The sequence below is a fragment of the Onychostoma macrolepis genome, chromosome 07 (assembly GCF_012432095.1).
Source record: "Onychostoma macrolepis isolate SWU-2019 chromosome 07, ASM1243209v1, whole genome shotgun sequence".
Classification (NCBI taxonomy): domain Eukaryota; kingdom Metazoa; phylum Chordata; class Actinopteri; order Cypriniformes; family Cyprinidae; genus Onychostoma; species Onychostoma macrolepis.
Window position 1 is genome coordinate 24,424,321 of NC_081161.1, and position 21,652 is coordinate 24,445,972.

The following is a 21,652-nucleotide window of genomic DNA, read 5'->3' on the forward strand; positions in this document are numbered from 1 at the left end:
TACACATTTTATTATTCTCAGAATATTTATATAGGTATAATTACGACATTCAACAACCAACAGCCTTAATTACAGTTATCAAAAAGCTATATTATAAATATAGAACATTGTATAGGCTGCTATATTTATGAAAGTGTTATGATGACTATATGTTCCTAATAACATTTTATTTAATAAATAAATAAAAATCATTATTTTACTTACTGTATGAAGTCCTAACAAATACTTACAGAGATTATTCATGCACACATATGATAATAAAAGCCTAAACCTAATGGACATATTTGTGTGATAACTAAAATACTGGGACATTATCCTAAACATATTTGATTAAAATATATGTAATTACCCACTCTTACGAGTTTACGAGCTTCAGACAAGCAGTGGTCATGGATGGTGACCACATGTAAAAGGCAGTGTTGGGCAGTAGCGTCGCTACAAGTAGTTTAACTACATTTCTCAGTAGCGTGGTGGTAGCGTCACTAGCTTTTCAGTAGCGAAGCTCTATTTTTGATCAAGTAGCGCGGTAGCGTCAACAAAAGCTAACGTTACATTTTTCCAAAGCATTTCTGAAACTCGAGCTCAAATCAGAAATATAACAGTTAAGGATCACTGATCCTGGATCAGTAAGTGACGCCTCCGCCACTAAAGCTCGTAACGCCATTGGCTCCTCAAACTGTCAGTCAAACCTCATTAGTCCTCCCGCCTCTCTTGTCAACGAAGTGAGGCGCGCAGTTTAGAGCATCTCAGCTCAGCTTGTTTGCAGTCTGAAGGTAAATAAAGAACTGTTGATTTAATAAGTATAGCGTTTTCTTTACTCAAAAAACACTATATTTATAAAGGCTAATGTTTGTTTGTTTGTTTTTAAGTAGCAGAGAGTAGTCTAACATTTGCTGTTGAGTCACAGCCGAATAGCTTGTGCGAAGCGCTGAATATTTTATAATATGATATTTTGGCCAAATAACAGAAAAAATTTTAAGAAACCTGAGCGCCCACATAGCGACAGAACCTGCAAGTTCATGAAAACGTAAATGAGATGCACGTAGCCTACTGGCTACTGCCTCTGATGTGGCGGTAATGAAGGGTGAAAACATTCGCTGGTCAAAAACTTAGTATTTGAACTTGATTTTGGTGAAATGTTAATAATATAATGACACATGCAAGGATGCAAATAAACGTAGCCTATCTGTTGGCCTATACATGGTAACACTATACAATAAGATTTCATTAATGTAGCCTATTAACTAACAGCGAACAATGAACAATACATTTATTACAGTATTTGTTAATCTTTGTTATGAAAATACAGTCGTTCATTGGTAGTTCACTTTAGTTCACAGTGCATTAAACTAATGTCAACAAACAACTTTTGATTTTAATAATACATTAGTAAATGTTGACATTAACATTAAGATTAATAAATGCTGCAGAAGTATTGATCATTCTTAGTTCATGTTAACTACACTAGTTAGCTAATGTTAACTAATGAACCTTATTGTTAAGTGTTACCCTTTGTATAAATGTATCTGTATACAATAAAGCCACAATAGCCTACTTCCAGCCGACAGCAAAAATGTATTTTGCCTATGTCACAATATGAGGTAAATCCGGCCCTGTACATGATGATTTTTGTTGACAAATTGGTTTGTAACAGTTGTTGAATAAACAATTAACCAGAGGCCTGTACCATGAAGCTGGTTTAGCTTTTCGGTTTCGGTTTCAGTTTAGTTTGCACCAATCCTGGGTTTTAGATACCATGAAAGTGGCTTGGCTTTAGCTGCATTCATTGCCATAGTAACTTACACTCCAAGACTAACCTGCTCAGGGGCAGGTTATGTTCTGTGTTAGGGATCTCAAAGTGAAATTGGACCAATCAGATGTGAGAAAAGTGACACATGTCTGACACAAAAAAAAGTCACTCCCCCAGTTTATCTTCCTACAAATTAAAGGTCACTATAAAGTACCTTATAAAAAAATACCTTGTAAATTACAATTCACATATGATTTATATAATTATAATATGATTTATATTATTATTAATCCATTACAAACAAGCACTTTTAGTTTAACAATTGTTATAAAGCATTTATTTTAAATTAATATTAATATAAATAAGTGGTAGAATCAACAGATAACATTTTTAAAATGACTACATGTCACCTTACAAGTCTCTATTATCAACTATATTAACTAACTTCACAAGTTTCACTTGTACTGCACTGATAGAGCAAGATAATTTCCTTTATTTGTCCTCTTTTATGGACAAGTACTTCAGTGGAAATGTGTTTAAATTCCTCATATTCTTTAATCTCTTAACCTTTAACAAAAGAGTTTTGAATCGCACTGGCTCTCTCACGAGAAGTGAATCACACTTGCTCTGTGTTGTGATTGGCTGTTCGCCGCTGATGTCACTCATTCATGTGCACGCACTCTACAAACTCAGGATCAAAGCCTGAGTTGACAAAAAAAGCTGATGATCAACATCATGGTACCAATAAAGCCAGACTGGAGTGGTTTGGTTTTGTCAACTCAAAACTAATCCTATAACTCTGAATTTGTTCATCTGCCACCATGGTACAGGACCCTGAACTATTATGCCTGTCTATCTGCTTGACTGACAGTTTTATTGATCACTGAGAGAGCATTGACTTGGTTTTGATGTTAGTTCAATATAAAAAAAAAAAAAAAATAGCTTAGATGTAGTAAACTACTTTTGCCATGTTGCTTTAGTTTAGCTTGCTACATTTCCCAGTGCTGTAGCTTTAGTGTAGTGAAGCTTCATTTAATGAAGAGTAACCGTTAGCTTAGCTCACTACATTTTCCAAGTAGCTTGCCCAACACTGATAAAAGGTTTATGGATTCTTTGGAACTACATGGATTTATTTTTTAACCAAAAACATTTCAAAGTAACTCTCTGTTTGTTACATATGACTTTCTTTATTCAGTGCTATGCCTTGGATTAGGGTCAGATCTAAGGAGCTACTGAGGTAGATAACCAATATAATTCATAAACTCTTTCTTGGAAATGTTATATCGCTATAAATGTGTTAAAATTATCATATAGTTCAGGAAAGTGTCTAGATGTTTTATTCCATCAACAAGCACAGAAACAGACCTGTCATCTTTCAGGGTCTCTTCATCCTGAGGATGCATTTCAAAATCGGCCCATGAATTTACCTGACCTCTAGCACCCAATCTTCACTATTCCCCATGCCACAGAGAGAATCACTGCCCCAATTCAGACACTCGTTTCTACCAACCCATTCAGAGATGGACTCTGGATCTGGATTAAATGGCACTGTAATGTTTATAACACTCACACTTCTAAAATAACTCTACGGTAATTGCATTGGGGAGAGATTTTTTATAATGCAAATTGCAGTGTTCTTATAGGCCTCCAGTGCTTTCTTATGGTTGTAAGAAATGTGTTTTCACTGCCTTTATTCCATTGAAATGGTCATGAGTATTGTTTATCTTAATTGATTCTTAATTGAAATGAGTTTTGAAGCAGGTCTATGGCTCCTTTTCTTCAATATTAGTAGAGAAAGATAAGAGAAAACATAACAATAAGGCACATGAAGGTCAGTTTCTTTCAGGAAAAAAAAAACATACGCAAAAAAATTTATTTTAATTTTCATTGGGGCAGTACCCTCAAAATGAAACCTTAGTTACACCTAAATGGTTCATGAGTGCAAATAATTACTTTATGTAAGCAACAAGGTGTGAGAGGTCATGCTGTACTGTGAATAAGTCACGGCTAAAGGGTATTGTTAGGCACGATGCAAAACAGAGTTTATTGATATGTTACTTTTTTACATTCATTAAATGCTGATTTTCCACTTAAAAAAAAAAAATAGTTCCTGACAGTGACAGTAAATGGCAAAAGAATGTTCCTAGGTGTAATCTTATGGAGCTCAAATAAAAACAGAGAATAGGATTGTTCTCATCCACTGTGTCATTTCATGTTTTAACACCATATATTTTCTCACATACATACATCTGGTTATCTATCACCATCAGAAAACGTCAGTTTTTTTGTTTGTTTGTTTTTTAAAACAGACTGATTCGTAGCACAGTTAGAGTTTGCAAGCGTCATTAGAGTGTAAACTGATGGACATACAGTATCATACTAGAAAAACAAAACTAATAAATACAGTAATAGCCTATTCCCTCCGCACTTCGGAAACTTTGGGCTTCCAAACAGACACGTCGTGCATACATCAGCAACTCCGTGGGAAGGGTGTGGCCTCAAAATTTATTCATTAGATGAATTCATTACATAATAATAGTTAATATAGTTGAAATACATAATACATGGAACAGTTTTGATGCTATATTGATTGTTTATGCTGCTATGAAAAACACAGAACTGTTGGATGCTTTATTGTGAATAAAATACAGCTGTTGACCAATCAGAATCAAGGACCGGAAGTAACCATTTTATAAAATACTAATAATATGACAAATAAATACAAATAGGCACCCTTTAGTGATATGTAAGGTACGAAGATGTCCCTTTAAGGGTACTACCCTAGTAACAAGCTGTTGTGCTTTTTTTTTCAGAGTGTATGAAGATCTTTATTTCACTGGAGGAATTCTATGTTACAGTTTAGGTGTGTACAAGCATAGGAGACATTTGATTAAGAGACAGCATCTCTTCTCCTCCAATTACCATCAATCGTTATATGTCAAGGACACAACTCTCTATTCCTTCAACCTTACGTTGGCTTGTTTTCAGATTCTCACTGTCCTTTGGTGTACCTTGCTAAATGGGCTTTTGGCAGGTAAAGCAAAGAGGCAAATCAAGAAAAGAGAGGAAAAGCGAATGGAAGGGGCAGTAGAGAGAGACAGAGAGAGAGAGAGAAGGGGGAAATGAGAGTGGAATGGAAAAGAAGCAGTGTTGTTTTCAGCTGGATACTCTGCCACACAGACAGGGTACATGACCCGAGTTTAAATTAATAGCGCATCTTGAACAGGAGAGTTTTGTGCTCACTGAGTCTCATTAAAAAGCCACCTCATTCAAGGTTAAGGTAAAAAAAAAAAAAAACCTTTCAATAACACTTTTAATAAACCAGCCATGCTTGTTTCCTCAGGAAAGGGGAAAATAGTCACAGAAAAAAAGATGAGCATGATGAGCATGATAGTATATCTATGTTGATCATAACATAATTGTTTTATTTAATAATATAATGTTTATTGTTTCTTAAAGACTTTTCTTACTAAAAGGTTTGCTATAAGCCATCAAGCTGTTCAAAATAACACTGGATGCCTAGTAAATAAGTCATAAATATTTGAATGAAAATACAAATGAAAGCTTTTTGCTTGATTTGTAATATATCAAGCCATCTAAAAGAGATGATTAAGACAATGTTACTGTTGTGAAAACACTTCACATATAGGTAATTTTCTCACTCCCACATACATTATGTTCAATTTGGCCCTCCCTTTCAGTGTAAAAAGAGGACAGAATCTAATAAAGTTTATGAACACTGGGTTACCCACTGAAACTGCTGTTATGTCAGCATCATCAGAGGCGTAGCAAGGGTTACCTATCCAACAATCTTGACTTGAAAGAATTAATGGTGATGGTGGACAATAATAAAGTATTTAACATCATTGGGGGTTTCTCAGAAACCTGAAGGTGCTACAAATATCCTACTCCATAGATGAATATTATGCCTCAAAGCCTTTATGGGTTATTATGGGTTACTGAAGGAACCGGTGACAGGAGTTCTTGCAGAGACTTATCGATTCCATTTTGTTCCTCAGAAAACTGCCAATTTTGATTCTTGTTTTTTAAGATGTTGACTGCATGTGTAGGAGCAGTGTAGGGAAGAAAGCACTGCCACCCTGAACCAGGATCTATCACTGATGACAACTGCAGCAGAATATTAAAAACCTAAACACTCTACAATGACAAATTCCAACACACTACCAGAATGAAAAATCCTGAGCGACAATTCTTATACATATACTCTCAACCCTCAGAGAGGAGTATTGCTCAAAAATGAATTATATCAAACTGCAAAGAACAATAGTCTAAATAAATCAGTATGTCTACTTTTTGATGCCTAAGTACATACAAAAATAAGCAGTTTTGGTAACACTTTATTTTAAAGGGTCATATGATGCGATTTCAAGTTTTCCTTTCTCTTTGAAGTGTTACAAGCTGATTGTGCATAGATAAGTTCCTTGAAGTTGCAAAGACTAAAGTCTCAAAACTAAAGATATATTCTTTATCAAAGTTAAGACTTTGCCACGCCCCCTAAAACAGCTCATTCAAACACGCCCCCACATGTCTACGTCACGATGTGGAAATATTTACGTAATGCCGCCCAAATGTTCACGCAAGGAAAGAAGGCGTGGTTTCAGTACCCACAGTAGTGTTGCAGCCATGTCCGGGAGATGCTGTGTGCTTCTATGTGAAAGCAAAAGCACTTTATTTATAAGGGATAATATATATATATATATATATATATATATATATATATATAAGAGAGAGAAAGAGAAAAAGAGAGAACGAGGGTCAGAGAGGGTCAAGAGAGACAGGGTCACATCACAGTGGAGTCAGCTTTCTTAATCGCAGCTTGTGTACAAACACATACGAGCTTCATCACTGTGTCTGTCACGCGACTCTGTTCCCCTCTCGGGCTTGAACTGATGGTAAAACTGCGAACATTATTAACTGTCTTTACTTTTATTTTGAAAGCTGAAGCTCGTGATTATGGTAAGGTATGGTAACATTTCCGACGAGTGCTTGTGGTGTTCGGCCAATCACAATGCACTGTGTCAGCTGGCCAATCAGAGCAGACTGCGCTTGTCGGAAGGAGGGGCTTTGTAGAAAACGACACGTTTGAGAGAGGAACTACAATAATGTACAGTATTTGAAAAATAATGTGTTTTTTGAACATTAAAGCATGTCAACATATTCTGTTACACCAAATACACAAAATAATGATCTTTAAAAAAGCATCATATGACTCCTTTCAGGTGTCCTTGTTAGACGTTACATGTACTTATTATAATAACAATTAATTATGCATGATTACATGCAAGTAACCCTAAGCCAAACCCTAAAACTAAACCATAACCATATAGTAAGTACAGGTAGTTAATTAATATTAATCAGTACTTAAATGTATAATTACACTGTAACAAGGACACCTTAAAATAAAGTGTAACGTCTCGGTTACGTACGTAACCCTCGTTCCCTGATGGAGGGAACGGAGACGTTATGTCGTGACGACATAGGGGATTTACTTGGGAGCCCCAATCATCTCTGACTTAAGAGAAAACGCCAATGAATATTGGCTAGTGGATTTTGCATACCTGCGCCACTCCCCGTGCACACGGGTATAAATAGGCGGCAGGTGCATCCACTCACGACGAGATCGTGCTTTCCCAGGGACCGGCCGTCCACTGCATCGTGATGGACCGCAATAGCAGCCACATACACCTTCAACGTGGAGGGTGACAGCCTACACTCCAACCTTTCTTGCAGGAAAGAAAGCACCACTCCAATTGTGCATCTTCAGGGGTCTTCTCGGCGAGAAGCGAGAAGCGACTTGAGCCCTGTGATCACACAAATGTTCTCGCACGCGGGCCATGCTCGAGATAGTTGAGGATCCTGATGCCCAATTCCCGTAGCGGGGCAAGGGCGCCCTCCGTGCCTTCGCAAAGACATGGGAGGGACAGGGACAGCCCGAAGGGGAGGACCCTGTACTGCCATGCCCGACCCTCGAATACAAACCGTAGAAACGGTCTGTGTCACGGAAGGATCAAAACATGAAAGTAAGCATCCTTCAGGTCGATCGCTGCAAACCAATCCTGGGGCTGGATGCATTTGATATGCGCCTGTTCGTCAGCATCTTGAACGGGAGCCTGTGCATGGCCCGGTTTAAGACTCGCTGGTCCAGGATTGGTCGAAGACCAACGCCTTTCCTGGGTACGATGTAGTAAGGGCTGTAAAACCCTTGCCTCATCTCAGCTGGAGGGACCGGCTTGATTGCATCTTTTGCCAGGAGGACAGCAATCCCCTCGCGCAAGACAGGAGCGTTCCGAGCTACCACTGAAGTCTCGAGAACGCCGCTGAACTTGGGAGGTCGCCTGGTGAACTGAATCACGTAGCCGAGTCGAATCATGTGCGTGAGCCAACGAGACGGGCTGGGCAGCGTGAGCCACGCCTCCAGACGCCGTGCAAATGGCTCCAACGGCACGATCGACGTACCTACGGTGGTGCAGCGAAAGGGAGTAGAGCTGGATGGTACAGAAGGCTGTGCGTTCTGAGGCATCCTCGCAAAACTCCCTGGGTCCCAGAGGGGACTGGCTAGAGGTGCGTGGGGAGGCATTGCGTCCCCTGAACCGCACTCTCTTGGCCGCTGGCAAGATGGGTCGTGGGCGAGAGTGAGGAGGCAACGCGTCGCACACTGACTATTAATTTCTAGCGATTATCGCCGATTTGATTGCACAGATATTATTTAAACTAAACTGAGCTAGACAATGACATCTCTGAATTCAATAATGAAATGGCTTTAACTGAAAATTGAAAATTGAGTGTTTAATCTTATCATTATACATTACTGACACTCTATCCTCTAATTTGATACTGTTAAGTGCTTTGACACAATCTGTATTGTTAAAAGCGCTATATAAATAAAGGTGACTTGACTTGACTTGACTGTCAGCCCGTGGACCTGAAAACCCAGAGGAAAAGGAAATTGCTCTTTCTTTTGACAATGTGGGCGGAACAGAACCAGAGATTTTCCACCCGGCCCTCCTCCGGGGGAAGGAGCGGCGCTGTCCCTGCCGTCTCCTGAGAAAGAGCAGCTTCCCACATCTCTGGGTTGCCCGTGTCAGGGCCGCTTTGTCGCCTATCTGGGCGATTAGGGGCCGACTGGGACACAGGGGGCGCCGCACTCCAGCGAGAGGCTCAACGCACCGGCATATGGGACGATTCAGCACGGGGCGGAGCAGCTCTGGAGGATGCGGGAGGGCGCCCACGGCGACAAGCAGACTGGGGCTTGCCCTGCGGCGGAGCGGTGCATCATGCCGGGGCAAGATGTGCTACTTACCTTTTACCCAATTGGCCTCGGTCTGCTTCTGTACTGCCGAGAACTGCTGGGCACAGTCCTCGACAGTGTCGCCGAACAGTCCAGCCTGGGAGACAAGAGCGGCAAACAGCGCACTGTCGACATCGCTCTTCTCAACAAGGCTGAGCCATAGATGGCCCTCTTGGACCCCAAGTGTGGACATCGCCTTCCCGAGGGACTGCGCTGTGACTTCCATCGCCCGTAGAGCACAGTCAGTTACCGAGCGAAGTTCCTGCATCAACCTCGGGTTGGTACTACCCTCGTGCATTTTAATGCCTTGGCTGGGGTACTCGCAGGATAGCCATGGCATGCAGGGCAGAGGCAGCTTGGCCCGCAGCACTGCAAGCTTTGGCCGCGAGCGGCCGTCAGCCTACAGGTTTTGGACGGGAGACGAGATGATTCCTCCAAGTGGCGGCGTTTTGCGGGCACAAGTGCACCACAAACGCACTCTCCACCTGGGAAATGTCAACGTACCCCCTAGCTGCCCCGCCATCAAGGGTAGCGAGGATGGGGGAGGCAGACGAGCCGCTTCTGGCCCGTAAAAAGGGGCCATCCACGACTTCGTCAGCTCCTCATGCACTTCCGGGAAGAAAGGAACCGGGGCAGGGCGTGGTCGCGAGCCACGGCTCGTGCCGAGGAATCAATCACGTGCACCTCTCCTAGTCCTGAGCCCTCGCGGCGGCCCGGGAAAGCACAGCCAGCAACTCTGGGCCCGATTCGGCGGCGGCCGCGACTCCCGAGGGAGGCAGCCCTGCCGAATCTTCATCCTCAGAGAACAATTGCCCATCCCCCGATGCTGCGATTGACATCTGATCCTCTATCGGCGCACCGAATGAAACGCTGGGCACGCCGTGAGACGGCACAGCAGAATCACCGGGGAGCCGCACAGAACAGCTGCTGCGGGAGGAGTGAGAGGTCCGTGGGGACTGGCCCAGCGGAAAAGCTCTCACTGTAGCCCTCAGATCGCCCAGAGTACTAGCCGATGGTTCTCTGCTCGTGGCAGAGAAGCCAGCGCGGGTAGTGACAGAGGGAGCCCCTCCCATCCCCGTGAGGAGAGAGAGAGGAGAAAGAGTCGCGATCGCAGCGCTGCCATGGTTACACGCTCAGAGCGAACGCATAAACCATCCACGAACGCAGCTTCAGCGCGCTGGATGCCCAGACACTGAAGACAACGATCGTGGCCGTGGACGGAGGATAGGAAACGACCGCAACCAAGAGGACATGGCCGGAACGGCGTCTTTAAAAAGACGTGAACCGACCGTGATTTGCTCTTTTAGGAAATCTGCTCTTTTTAGTTGAAGTGCCCAGGGGAATCGCTGCAGACAGGGACACCGCTGTTCGCACCATAACGCCAACCAGAACAGCTTCCAGACAGATGATGAATGGCTCTTTGTGGAGATCAACACGTTCATCCACTCGGCTCCGAAGCAAAAATCTAATGAGTGGATGCACCTGCCGCCTATTTATACCTGTGTGCACGGGGAGTGGCGCAGGTATGCAAAATACACTAGCCAATATTCATTGGCGTTTTCTCTTAAGTCAGAGATGATTGGGGCTCCCAAGTAAATCCCCTATGTCGTCACGACATAACTCGTAGTGACCAACAGATAGGGAACCACAGTTTTGTACTTAGAAGCTCATAAGAAATACTTACATTTAAAATGGAGTAATAGTTCATCAGGGTATCTTTAAATCTTTAAGTAGATTATTTAGCCATTTCTTCCACCACTTGTCAGAACAAGGTTCTTTAAATATATGTTTTACTTTTTCTTTAGTCATGTATTTCTCCTGAAAGTCCTGAAAACACATTTCATTGTGACCCAAGAGCAAGCAAAGCTATCTTACAAGAACAAAACAATATAAAAACAATTCCACATAGATATTTTCTAATTGAAGCATAATAAGCATAATTCTCTACGGGAGTTGAAACTGATTAAATGGCTGTTTAGATAGATAGAGCACTGCCTTTTTTCTGGATGGGTGTGAAACTTGAAAAACATTATACAATACTTTTAAACAATTCATACATTCCTACATTCAATCAAGACTTTATAAATAAATCTCTAAATGTTTTGTTGAACCACGTGTCAGGTGAAGGAAAGACCCTGTCAGGTGGGTCCAGCTATAAGCCATTACCCACTAGGGGGCTCCAGGCATCAACCTATCAGTATGAATTAAAGATGTGAAAGACATGGTGGGACTATGGGAGTCAGGAATAGACAGTGTGACCTTTCCCTCTGTCCTGCTGAATGATTTAGATGTATACACGAGAGAGAGAGAGAGAGAGAGAGAGAGAAAAGAAAATGGCCAATAGAAGACAACAGACAGGGAGAGAGAGATTTTCCTCTTATTTTGGAGTAAACCAGAGCTACTTCTCTAGGGAGACAAAATGCCCGTGGACACAAGCACTCACATAACAGACCGTCAAAACCCAAGAGAGAGATGAAACAGAGACGAGTGCCACTCAACGAGGGGAATGTGTGAGAGAGAACTACTATTCTAATTAGCCAAGTCAATTCACATGCTCAGACATGAGTGCTGATCATTAAGGACATGTGAGACCACTCGCTCTGCCCGAATACTAAAACTAACAGTCAGATAGAGGTGAGAGTGTATCAGGACCGGTTTGTTGCGTACGTGTATGTGAGAGAAGTAGGAAAGGATTTAATCAATTGCAATATCTTGCCAGTTGATGCTGGGTTCAATACAAGTTAAGCTCAATCGATTTTTGTACTGAACCCAAAATATTACTCAAGATTCTCCCTATGTAAAATGTATTTGTGTATGTACAGGATCTCACAGAAGTGAGTACACCCCTCACATTTTTGTAAATATTTTATTATATCTTTTCATGTGACAACACTGAAGAAATGACACTTTGCTACAATGTAAAGTAGTGAGTGTACAGCTTGTATAACAGTGTAAATTTGCTGTCCCCTCAAAATAACTCAACACACAGCCATTAATTTCTAAACCGCTGGTCACAAAAGTGAGTACACCCCTAAGTGAAAATGTCCAAATTGGGCCCAAAGTGTCAATATTTTGTGTGGCCACCATTATTTTCCAGCACTGCCTTAACCCTCTTGGGCATGGAGCTCACCAGAGCTTCACAGGTTGCCACTGGAGTCCTCTTCCACTCCTCCATGACGACATCACGGAGCTGGTGGATGTTAGAGAACTTGCGCTCCTCCACCTTCCATTTGAGGATGCCCCACAGATGCTCATTAGGGTTTAAGTCTGGAGACATGCTTGGCCAGTCCATCATCTTTAACTTTAGCTTCTTTAGCAAGGCAGTGGTCGTCTTGGAGGTGTGTTTGGGGTCATTATCATGTTGGAATACTGCCCTGCGGCCCAGTCTTCGAAGGGAGGGGATCATGCTCTGCTTCAGTATGTCACAGTACATATTGGCATTCATGGTTCCCTCAATGAACTGTAGCTCCCCAGTGCCGGCAGCACTCATGCAGCCCCAGACCATGACACTCCCACCAGCATGCTTGACTGTAGGCAAGACACACATCTGAACCAAATAAGTTTATCTTGGTCTCATCAGACCACAGGACATGGTTCCAGTAATCCATGTCCTTAGTCTGCTTGTCTTCAGAAAACTGTTTGTGGGCTTTCTTGTGCATCATCTTTAGAAGAGGCTTCCTTCTGGGACGACAGCCACGCAGACCAATTTGATGCAGTGTTTAGCGTATGGTCTGAGCACTGACAGGCTGACCCCCCACCCCTTCAACCTCTGCAGAAATGCTGGCAGCACTCATACGTCTATTTCCCAAACACAACCTCTGGATATGACGCTGAGCACGTGCACTCAACTTCTTTGGTTGACCATGGCGAGGCCTGTTCTGAGTGGAACCTGTCCTGTTAAACCGCTGTATGGTCTTGGCCACCGTGCTGCAGCTCAGTTTCAGTTTCTTGGCAATCTTCTTATAGCCTAAGCCATCTTTATGTAGAGCAACAATTCTTTTTTTCAGATCCTCAGAGAGTTCTTTGCCATGAGGTGCCATGTTGAACTTCCAGTGACCAGTTTGAGAGAGTGAGAGCGATAACACCAAGTTTAACACACCTGCTACCCATTCACACCTGAGACCTTGTAACACTAACAAGTCACATGACACCGGGGAGAGAAAATGGCTAATTGGGCCCAATTTGGACATTTTCACTTAGGGGTGTACTCACTTTTGTGGCCAGCGGTTTAGACATTAATGGCTGTGTGCTGAGTTATTTTGAGGGGACAGCAAATTTACACTGTTATACAAGCTGTACACTCACTACATTGTAGCAAAGTGTCATTTCTTCAGTGTTGTCACATGAAAAGATATAAAATATTTACAAAAATGTGAGGGATGTACTCACTTCTGTGAGATACTGTATATATTTCAGAACAGCCAAGTAATACCTGCCTGTTAGAAGTCATTGAGGAGGGAAAAAGTGCAAATGTCCAGCTACTTAGCCATTGTGTATAAAACATCTCTAAGCTCTCTTGCTATTGACAACATGTACATAATGATTCTTCAACTTTCATGAAAAATACAAAAGTTGCGAGCTGGCCTGGATGAGAAATTAAATAAAAAGCACAGCCAGGCTTAAGTTTGAGAAATTGTTGTCTACCTGGGCATTGGGCTGTGATGCATGAGACACCGTTGGATTTAAGTTTGCGGTTCTGATGTTTTGTGCTAGTGGTTTTCATAACTTTCCTTCTACAAATATATGTATGTTGAGTTGAACTGCAAAAGAAACTATATGGCACTATCTGAAAGCTCAGGAAACTTCTGGACTGAATACAAAATATCTCATAGCCTAATGTGTGCAATTGCATCTGCTGCGTTGCTTGCAGTTGTATGTAGGTCAATGGGGAATACAAGATCTTCTAAGAAAGGATTGTGAAAAACACGTCCACATCTAGGTCATTAGGGAAATAATTCAAGAATTTACATAATACTTATTCACATCATTGCACAGTTTTGTTTAAGCAAGCATGATTGAACTCTAGGAATACATGAAGACTGAAAATACATCACAGTCTGTTCACCTGCTCCCCACAGGGAGTTTCTCCATTAATAAACTGAACATATGGATGTGTTTCCTGACTGTAAACACTGGCCATTGCCATCAATTATGATTTGACCTTTTCTTAATGCCCTTTCAAATGTGAAAATCTGCTCTGGGCTACTTATCTTGATAAGAGGTTGTGTGAACTCATTTTTAACCTCAGTAGGCATTTGAGGGAATCCCCAACATTCAGATTAATAAACCTTAGGCAGGTTTACCATGGATGAAAACAAGAATGTGAGGGACAGATTTGTAATCTTTACCATTTGTGTACAAAAAGTTTTTATTTTTTTATTGGAAAGACGTTTCATCAGATGAACAAACTATATGTTACTTAACAATACAATCTATTGAACACACTGTACTTCTATCCCTCGCAGCCTCGTTTTCAATATGCCATCTACCCCAACTAAGATGTGTATAATGTAAAGACTCTATGGCAGTTGAAAGGGTCTGGTTACACAGAGCACATACTTGAAATAACAGCAGGTGGGGTGACGCCATCACATGATGGAGGAGATTTGAGTAATTTGCCAAGATTTAAAAAGTCACTGATTATTTACACAATCAGTAAAATGGATAATTATGCCACAGATGATATATGACAGAAGTAGACACACACACATACTTAGTGTTATAATTGCAGTCTGCGTTACCTGTGTGTGCTAGAATGCCAGACACTGTGGGGTGCTAAAAGGATGCTGGGATACACTCACAGATAACAGCTTGTGTCTGCACACATAAGCAGAAAGGAGGACTTTCTCTCTATCTCACACTCCAATAAAGACAGATGACAAGACCACACGCAGATACAAAAGCTCATCTAGCAAAAACAGGACAGGGATGACAGACACATTCAGCTCAGGCAGTGCTTCAGAAACTATCAGATTTCACACTGAGACGATTAGCAGTGACACTCGGAGCTTCATGAGGCTCTCATGACAGTTTCATTGAGAAACAGCCAACAAAAATAGACATACCTAATGAGATTGCTCATTTACTCACACCCATGCTGTTTTCAACTTGTATGACTTTTATTCTTCTTTGGAGCACTATTTTTAACTTAAATATTTTTTTCAAAATATCTTTTGCATTCCACAGAAAAATGTCATACAGATTTGGAAGGACATGAGGGTGAGAAAACAATGACAGCATTTTTGATATTATGTGAATTATCCCTTTACGTAGCAGTAATACTTACTGTCAAATTTAGCAAATTTACACCTGCTTTTCTATTCAGTCAATAGTTTGATTTATAATAATTTGATTCTAAATATTATTGAAATGAAATTAACTTGGAAATGAACACCATGCTGCTTAAGCTCATTACTCTGCATGAATGTTGAAAACGATCTTTAGGCTACTATTTACTATATATTATTTATTGTTATAGTTATCGCAAATGGAGATTTTATTAGTGTTATTTCGACTAATTATTATTTAAATATCATTTTATGTTGAAGGCCATGGGCCTCTCCATTAGATAAGCCTGATGAGACCCAGGCTGCGAAATTCAGCCAGGCTGTCCACATTTGATCATATCATCTCTTTTCTTCTAACCTGCCTGACAGCAGCTTTATTAAAGGCACTGAGAAGCTGAACCTCACAGGGCTCACAGAAATAATCTCTCTCTTAAACAGCCCTCAGTGAATGGCTTGGATGATATATGGAGACAGAGGTAGATAATTAATTATTTAATACAAACTGACTGAGATAAATGACCGGGTGTCATGTCTATCTCAAACTTTGTCCTTTTATCTATGTATGTTTAAATGGGGTTATTCTGACTTACAGTAGCCTATATATAGCTTCAAGCTGACTCTGGCCATGAGATCAGGGTGTATTATCCAAACATTAAAGGAATATTCTGGTAACACTTTAGTATAGGGACCAATTCTCACTATTAACTACTTGCTTATTAGCATGCCTGTTATTAACATATTGGCTGTTTAATAAAACACATTTTCTGCATGACCATATTCTACGTCCCTAATCAATACCTAAACTTAACAACTACCTTACTACCTATTAATAAACAGCAAATTAGGAGTTTATTGAAGCAAAAATCATTGGTTTGTTAATAGTGAGAATTGGACCTTAAAATAAAGTGTGAACAATATTCCTTATAAGTTAAGCTCAATTGACAATACAAAAATAATTCTGTCCCTTGTTTCTTAAAAAAATATATTATTATTACTAATAATAAAAAAGCAAAAATTGAGGTTACAGTGAGGCACTTACCAAGGAAATAGCTGGGCCCAGTTTTTAGAAGATAGTAGAAATGTGAAGTGTGTATTTAGAAAAGCACATCAATTTGTCTGATAAAACGTATGTATTACTTGAGCTGTAAATGTCTTCCTCTCATTTATATGGTTGGTTAAAGGTTATAAGTGTTATGTTTAAGTCATTTTTCATTTTTTACTTTATTTTTTTTTATACTTTGATACCTTAATACTTTCATACTCTCTTTCTCTCTCTTTTTTACAGAACAACTACATGTTACAGTTGAAAACAAAACAAAACAACAAAACAAAACCAAAAGCCCTTTTCTGCTGAATTAGCACAACCACACTGCTACTAAACTCTGTTTTGATCCTTTAACATATACTGACAATGACCCTAAAAACACAAGTGGTACAGAGAAAGACAAACCAAAAAGAAGAATCAAAGTTCATCATAGGTGGCCTTTTTGAAAGCTGCAGTAAATTATTAATATATAGAATGTGGACAGTGTCATACACACAAAAACAAAACACCATGATTGTAAAACACATGACATTAAGGTAATGTAATAAACATTCATTTACCAACATAAAATGTAACATAAAACCTTAATGTACATAAAATGATAAGAAAAATAAGCAGAAAACATTTTCAATTAAAAAAACATCAATTGTGAAGCATCACGAAGAGAATTCTGAGAATGTTAATTTACATTTTTGATTGTAAATTATAAGATGACGTTCTTTTTACTTCCAAAAACTGTACATTTAACAGTATTTTGCTGTATAAATCATGAAATGTACTGATAGATCTATTACAGATTTCACTGTACAGTATATAGTAGTGGAATGTACTGTTAACCAATTAACAGGTATTTAGATTTTTTTAGTCTTTTACTGTTAAAATTACAAATAATTTTTACAGTGAAAATCATGTTAACATAATGAAATGTTGAGTACTGGAATGTTTACAAACTGGCCCCATTCACTTCCAATTTAAGTGACTCTCAATAACCCAGATTTGATCTATTTTTAAAGAAAAGGAGGGGCAAGTCAAAAAAAAAAAAAAAAAACTATCAAAAATGCTACCAACTGGGCATAACTTGTACTGAACCAGAATATTACTTTACGTGACACTAGAGAAGAATACTGCCAGTCATTTGTATTTGAAAACGCCAGCTTCTCTTGTCATCTTGAGCTAGGTGTGTCAGACGTGGGCGATATTGTTCACCTCAAATGTACAGGAAGCATCAGAGATTCTACGTGAGCCATAAATAATCTGTTCTGTTAAAATAGCTCAGTTTGAATCTCTGCTGCTTCCTGTACATTTGAGATGAGCAGCATCTCCCACGCTCCCCATCTCCTCACAGGAAGTTCATGGAGCTGCTGAAGAGGATGCAGGGAAATTACCATCTCGTATATCATGTTCATTAGATGACGTAAACATAATACACAAAGGGACTTATTAAAAATAACAATGTGCTTCTGTGTGTACATAAACACACACGGATTGTGAATTCAACCATCACTATAGACTATAACAAAACCCTAAGAATAAAAAATTCAGAACCTCTGACCATTTGCATCTCTCACAGGACAAGTCTGACTCACTCCGTTTCTGTCTCTGGAATCTCTGATTCCTGTCCAAAAAATCCAGCATTGCACATCGTGTCCATGCCACTGGAAATAATTATAACAGTATTCTATAACATTTAAGAGTATGATAATTTAAACAAACACAACGGTCACCATGTTATATCCACTTACGTTTTAAAAGATGTATTTGTTTTATAAGGCATTATGCAATTATGAATATCCTTACAATTCATTTGAAATAAAGACATCATCAGGCTTTACGGTGTTACCAGATATTTTCATACAGAATGATCAAAAAACAAAAGATGGAGAAAGTTGGAGACCCAGAATCAGTCTGAATGCAGTGATATATAAGCCTCCAACAGACTGTTTGGAGATGCTTAACTGCTCTATTCATCAGGGCTTCACAGAACTCACTCATCCCAGCCTTTGCCAACCTCATATGCCAGCCACAGAGATTGCCTGCTTCTAAACACCCTTCCCATGATGCATTGTTCTCCAACCACAACTTACTTAACAACAATGATCCTGAGCAAACCCAGCTGAGTGTTTGTAAATCATTTAGTAACACATTGTGCATTCTAGAAAAAAACTTCAGAATCAGCATTACAAGCCTAGTGTGATTTGGCTTTTAGGTTGCAAACAATGAATTCAACTCTTAGTGTAATGAATGTAATATAAATCAGTCCTTACAGAATATTTAAAATGCTCACAAAATAACTAAAACCTATCCACATGATCAAGTGAATAAGTCCATCAAAAGACTGCTGATGAGAAGACTGGGAACGCGATCTTAACATGACACAAGCCAGATTCAAACCTGCATTCTAGTAAGCACATGCACTACCTGCTACGCCACAGCTAGAAGAAGATTTTGATGCACATGGCATTTGTTGGAAATGTCACAGACAAACCAGCCCCAGTCTTTAATAAAGTTTGCAGTCATTCATGTCTTCAATGATCAAAGCTCCCTCACTATCCATGTGTGAATGCACCAGTTCATGAAGCATGTTTACAGCTCAAGCCAGGTCCCTCTCAGCTGAGGCTGGCTCTCGCTCTCGGCCTGTGCCTTTGAAAGATGAAGCCTGCCAAGATGCTTTAACGAACCGTAACGCGATTATGTAATCCACTGTCAGTAAGGAGCACTAGAACTATCTCCCATTTGTCTAGCGACCCTATGCACTAAGGCTCTGAGGTAACTGTCCTAAAACACAGATATGAACCATTTTTTTCTATTGAGGACCAGAATATGTTACTGGATCAGCAGATTTTGATGGTCCTGGAACAACAATCCTATAGCTCCAGCTATCACTATCTATCTTCCACTAAAACACACTGTCAGTATTGTGCAAAAACTGTACCTTCAGCTCATCACTGGGACAGTAACTTAGGGTGTATTCACACCAGGAAAGTCCAGTAGTTCACTTGCTTTGGTCCGGACCAAATACAATGTTGATTTTTTATTTATCTTTTTGCTGTGGTTTGCTTTAACGCTGCCCTTTTTGCAAGTGAACCAGAAATTGTAAACAAAACCACAGGTGTGCTAAAGTCATCCATTCAACCGTACCAGAGTTTGTTTGGAACTGGACCGAGACCACCTCTTCAGCTGGGTCTATGTACGGTTGTTTGGTCCACACCTGAGTGCGATTGCTGTATTCACACCTGCCCAAAAGATCTGCACCAAGGGAGGAAACGAACTTGAGTTCGATTCAGTCGAACCAAACAAGACAGGTGTGAATACACCCTTAAAAAAGAAATATGCACCCAGTAATAGGTGCATATTGGTACCTTTGAAAAGTATCACGTTATTGAGAGTGCAATAAGTAAATGATAAGTTGATAGTGTACAATCCCTTTACATCCTAAACCATTATCCCTGAAATCTGATTGGTTGATGGGGAAATTGCTCCAGGAGCAACAAGGATGTTGATTCAGGTACATGTTACCCAGAATCAAATCACTAATGGGCTGTAAAACCTCACAACTTATAGGTGAAGGACTTTATGTGGACACATTTATTAACGAACCGCTAATTTGCATAAAAAAACATCAAGCTCTGCGCGCCAACCAGCTGTTGTGATTAACCTCATTATTGCACTCGAGGAAAACACACACAAACACAAGTTGGCTTATTTCTAAAGGTAAGAGCGACAAACATCACACACTTGCTGGGGCGTCGCGTTGAACTAACTTACCGAGTCTCCTGTCCGCGGATGCAACGGCGAGCGCGTGGACACACAGCAAAGCGAGGAGCAGCGCGCGCACACAAGCCATCCTCCCGTCGAGCCCAAACAGCTCTCGTTAATTCGGCATAGCGGCTCTCGCGTTTCAGGGGTGATGTGATTATAGCGGAAGTAGGTCAGAGGCGACGGAGATGGAGGATAGTGAGATGAGTGCAGCTCTGGTACCCAGTGTCCTGTACTCAACTCTGAGGCGCGAGGCGCGTTCAGCACCACGGTCAGCGCCCCGCCTCGCCCGGTGACGTCACCAGCTACGTGCGCTCTCCACGTGCGTGTTTTAAGACTTTTGAAAGATTTGACTAGATTTATAACTCATAACATTGACCCCACTTTTTTTGTGCTTAGAACATGCTTTATTTGGTTTCACTAATATCCCCTCAAATAAAGGAAAGAGTACTACATTATACGTTTATTTTTCATTTTTGCTCAATTTCGTATTCATAAGTGTAAGTACAGTAAAGCCAATCCTTTATTTTTGTTTTTTTGAAAAAGAAATTCAAATTAATGTTTAGACATTTTTTGTTTACATAAGAAAACAATTAAGACTGTCTCAATTTGTAAGTATATTTACATGGCCTTTAGCCATCCCCCTGGCTGTATGTGTATTTTGTATGCATATTTTGTATTTTTAGTATGTTTAGTGTGTGTGTGTGTTTTGTGTTTTCATGTGTAATATTGTAGTCCTAACTGTACTTTGTGTTTATTGAAGTTGAAAAAAAAAAAGTTTGTTTTAAAACTTCTGTACACTTCTATTCTCTTCTCTTCAGTGGCGGCGCCAGGGCGGGTCTTGACGGGGCTATAGGCTAAAAGTGCCTAATATGTGGCCTATAAACAATTGATATTAGGGGGGAGGGGTCAAGCAACGCGCAAACTTTGCAACAGCCCCACTGTAGAACAAAGATCCAGGGGGCGGGGTTGGATCCACATCTAGGGGGTGGAGATGGGTACGTTTAGGTATATTTCCTAACAGTTGGCATTGAGAGTGACTGACACTTGATGGTCAGACAAAAATTACTAGATATGTGTAAAAAAAATAAAAAATAAATAAAAATAAGATAAAACAATAAAAAAGAAAAATTCCTACTTTCTCTCTTTTCTATATGCCTTCATAGATTATATTACTCTGTCAGTGTCATGTTTGGCAGTTGGCATTAGAAGTTATATTACTAATAACAGTGGCATATGAGAAGGTGAACACAACAGAAAAAAAGTAAAATATGCCTTTTTCGAAGCTGCTGTTTTAGCATTCATTACTTTCTCTAAATTTAATTCGTTTTTTAGCTCCCCCTCTGAACTGTTAAGCCCCCTCCCCCTCCCTCCCCCCAAAGTTATCCTATAATTTAGCATGTGGAACAATCTCCATTCATACCCTTGAAAGAAGAGAAAGTGAAATTTACACCATGGACCGAGAGTGAAGACTAAATGGTTATGGGCACACTTCACTTTAAGTT

At 40.3% G+C, this 21,652-nt stretch overlaps 1 protein-coding gene across 1 annotated transcript in view; it reads right to left on the reverse strand.

Annotated features, from left to right (window-relative positions):
- ptprn2 (protein tyrosine phosphatase receptor type N2) overlaps positions 1–20,426 on the reverse strand; it is a 189,365-nt gene extending 168,939 nt beyond the window's left edge. The window contains exon 1 of the mRNA XM_058781550.1: positions 20,157–20,426. Coding sequence (XP_058637533.1) covers positions 20,157–20,235 — 79 coding nt within the window. The 5' untranslated portion in view covers positions 20,236–20,426. The remainder of the gene's footprint in view (positions 1–20,156) is intronic.
- Positions 20,427–21,652: the final 1,226 nt, after the last annotated feature.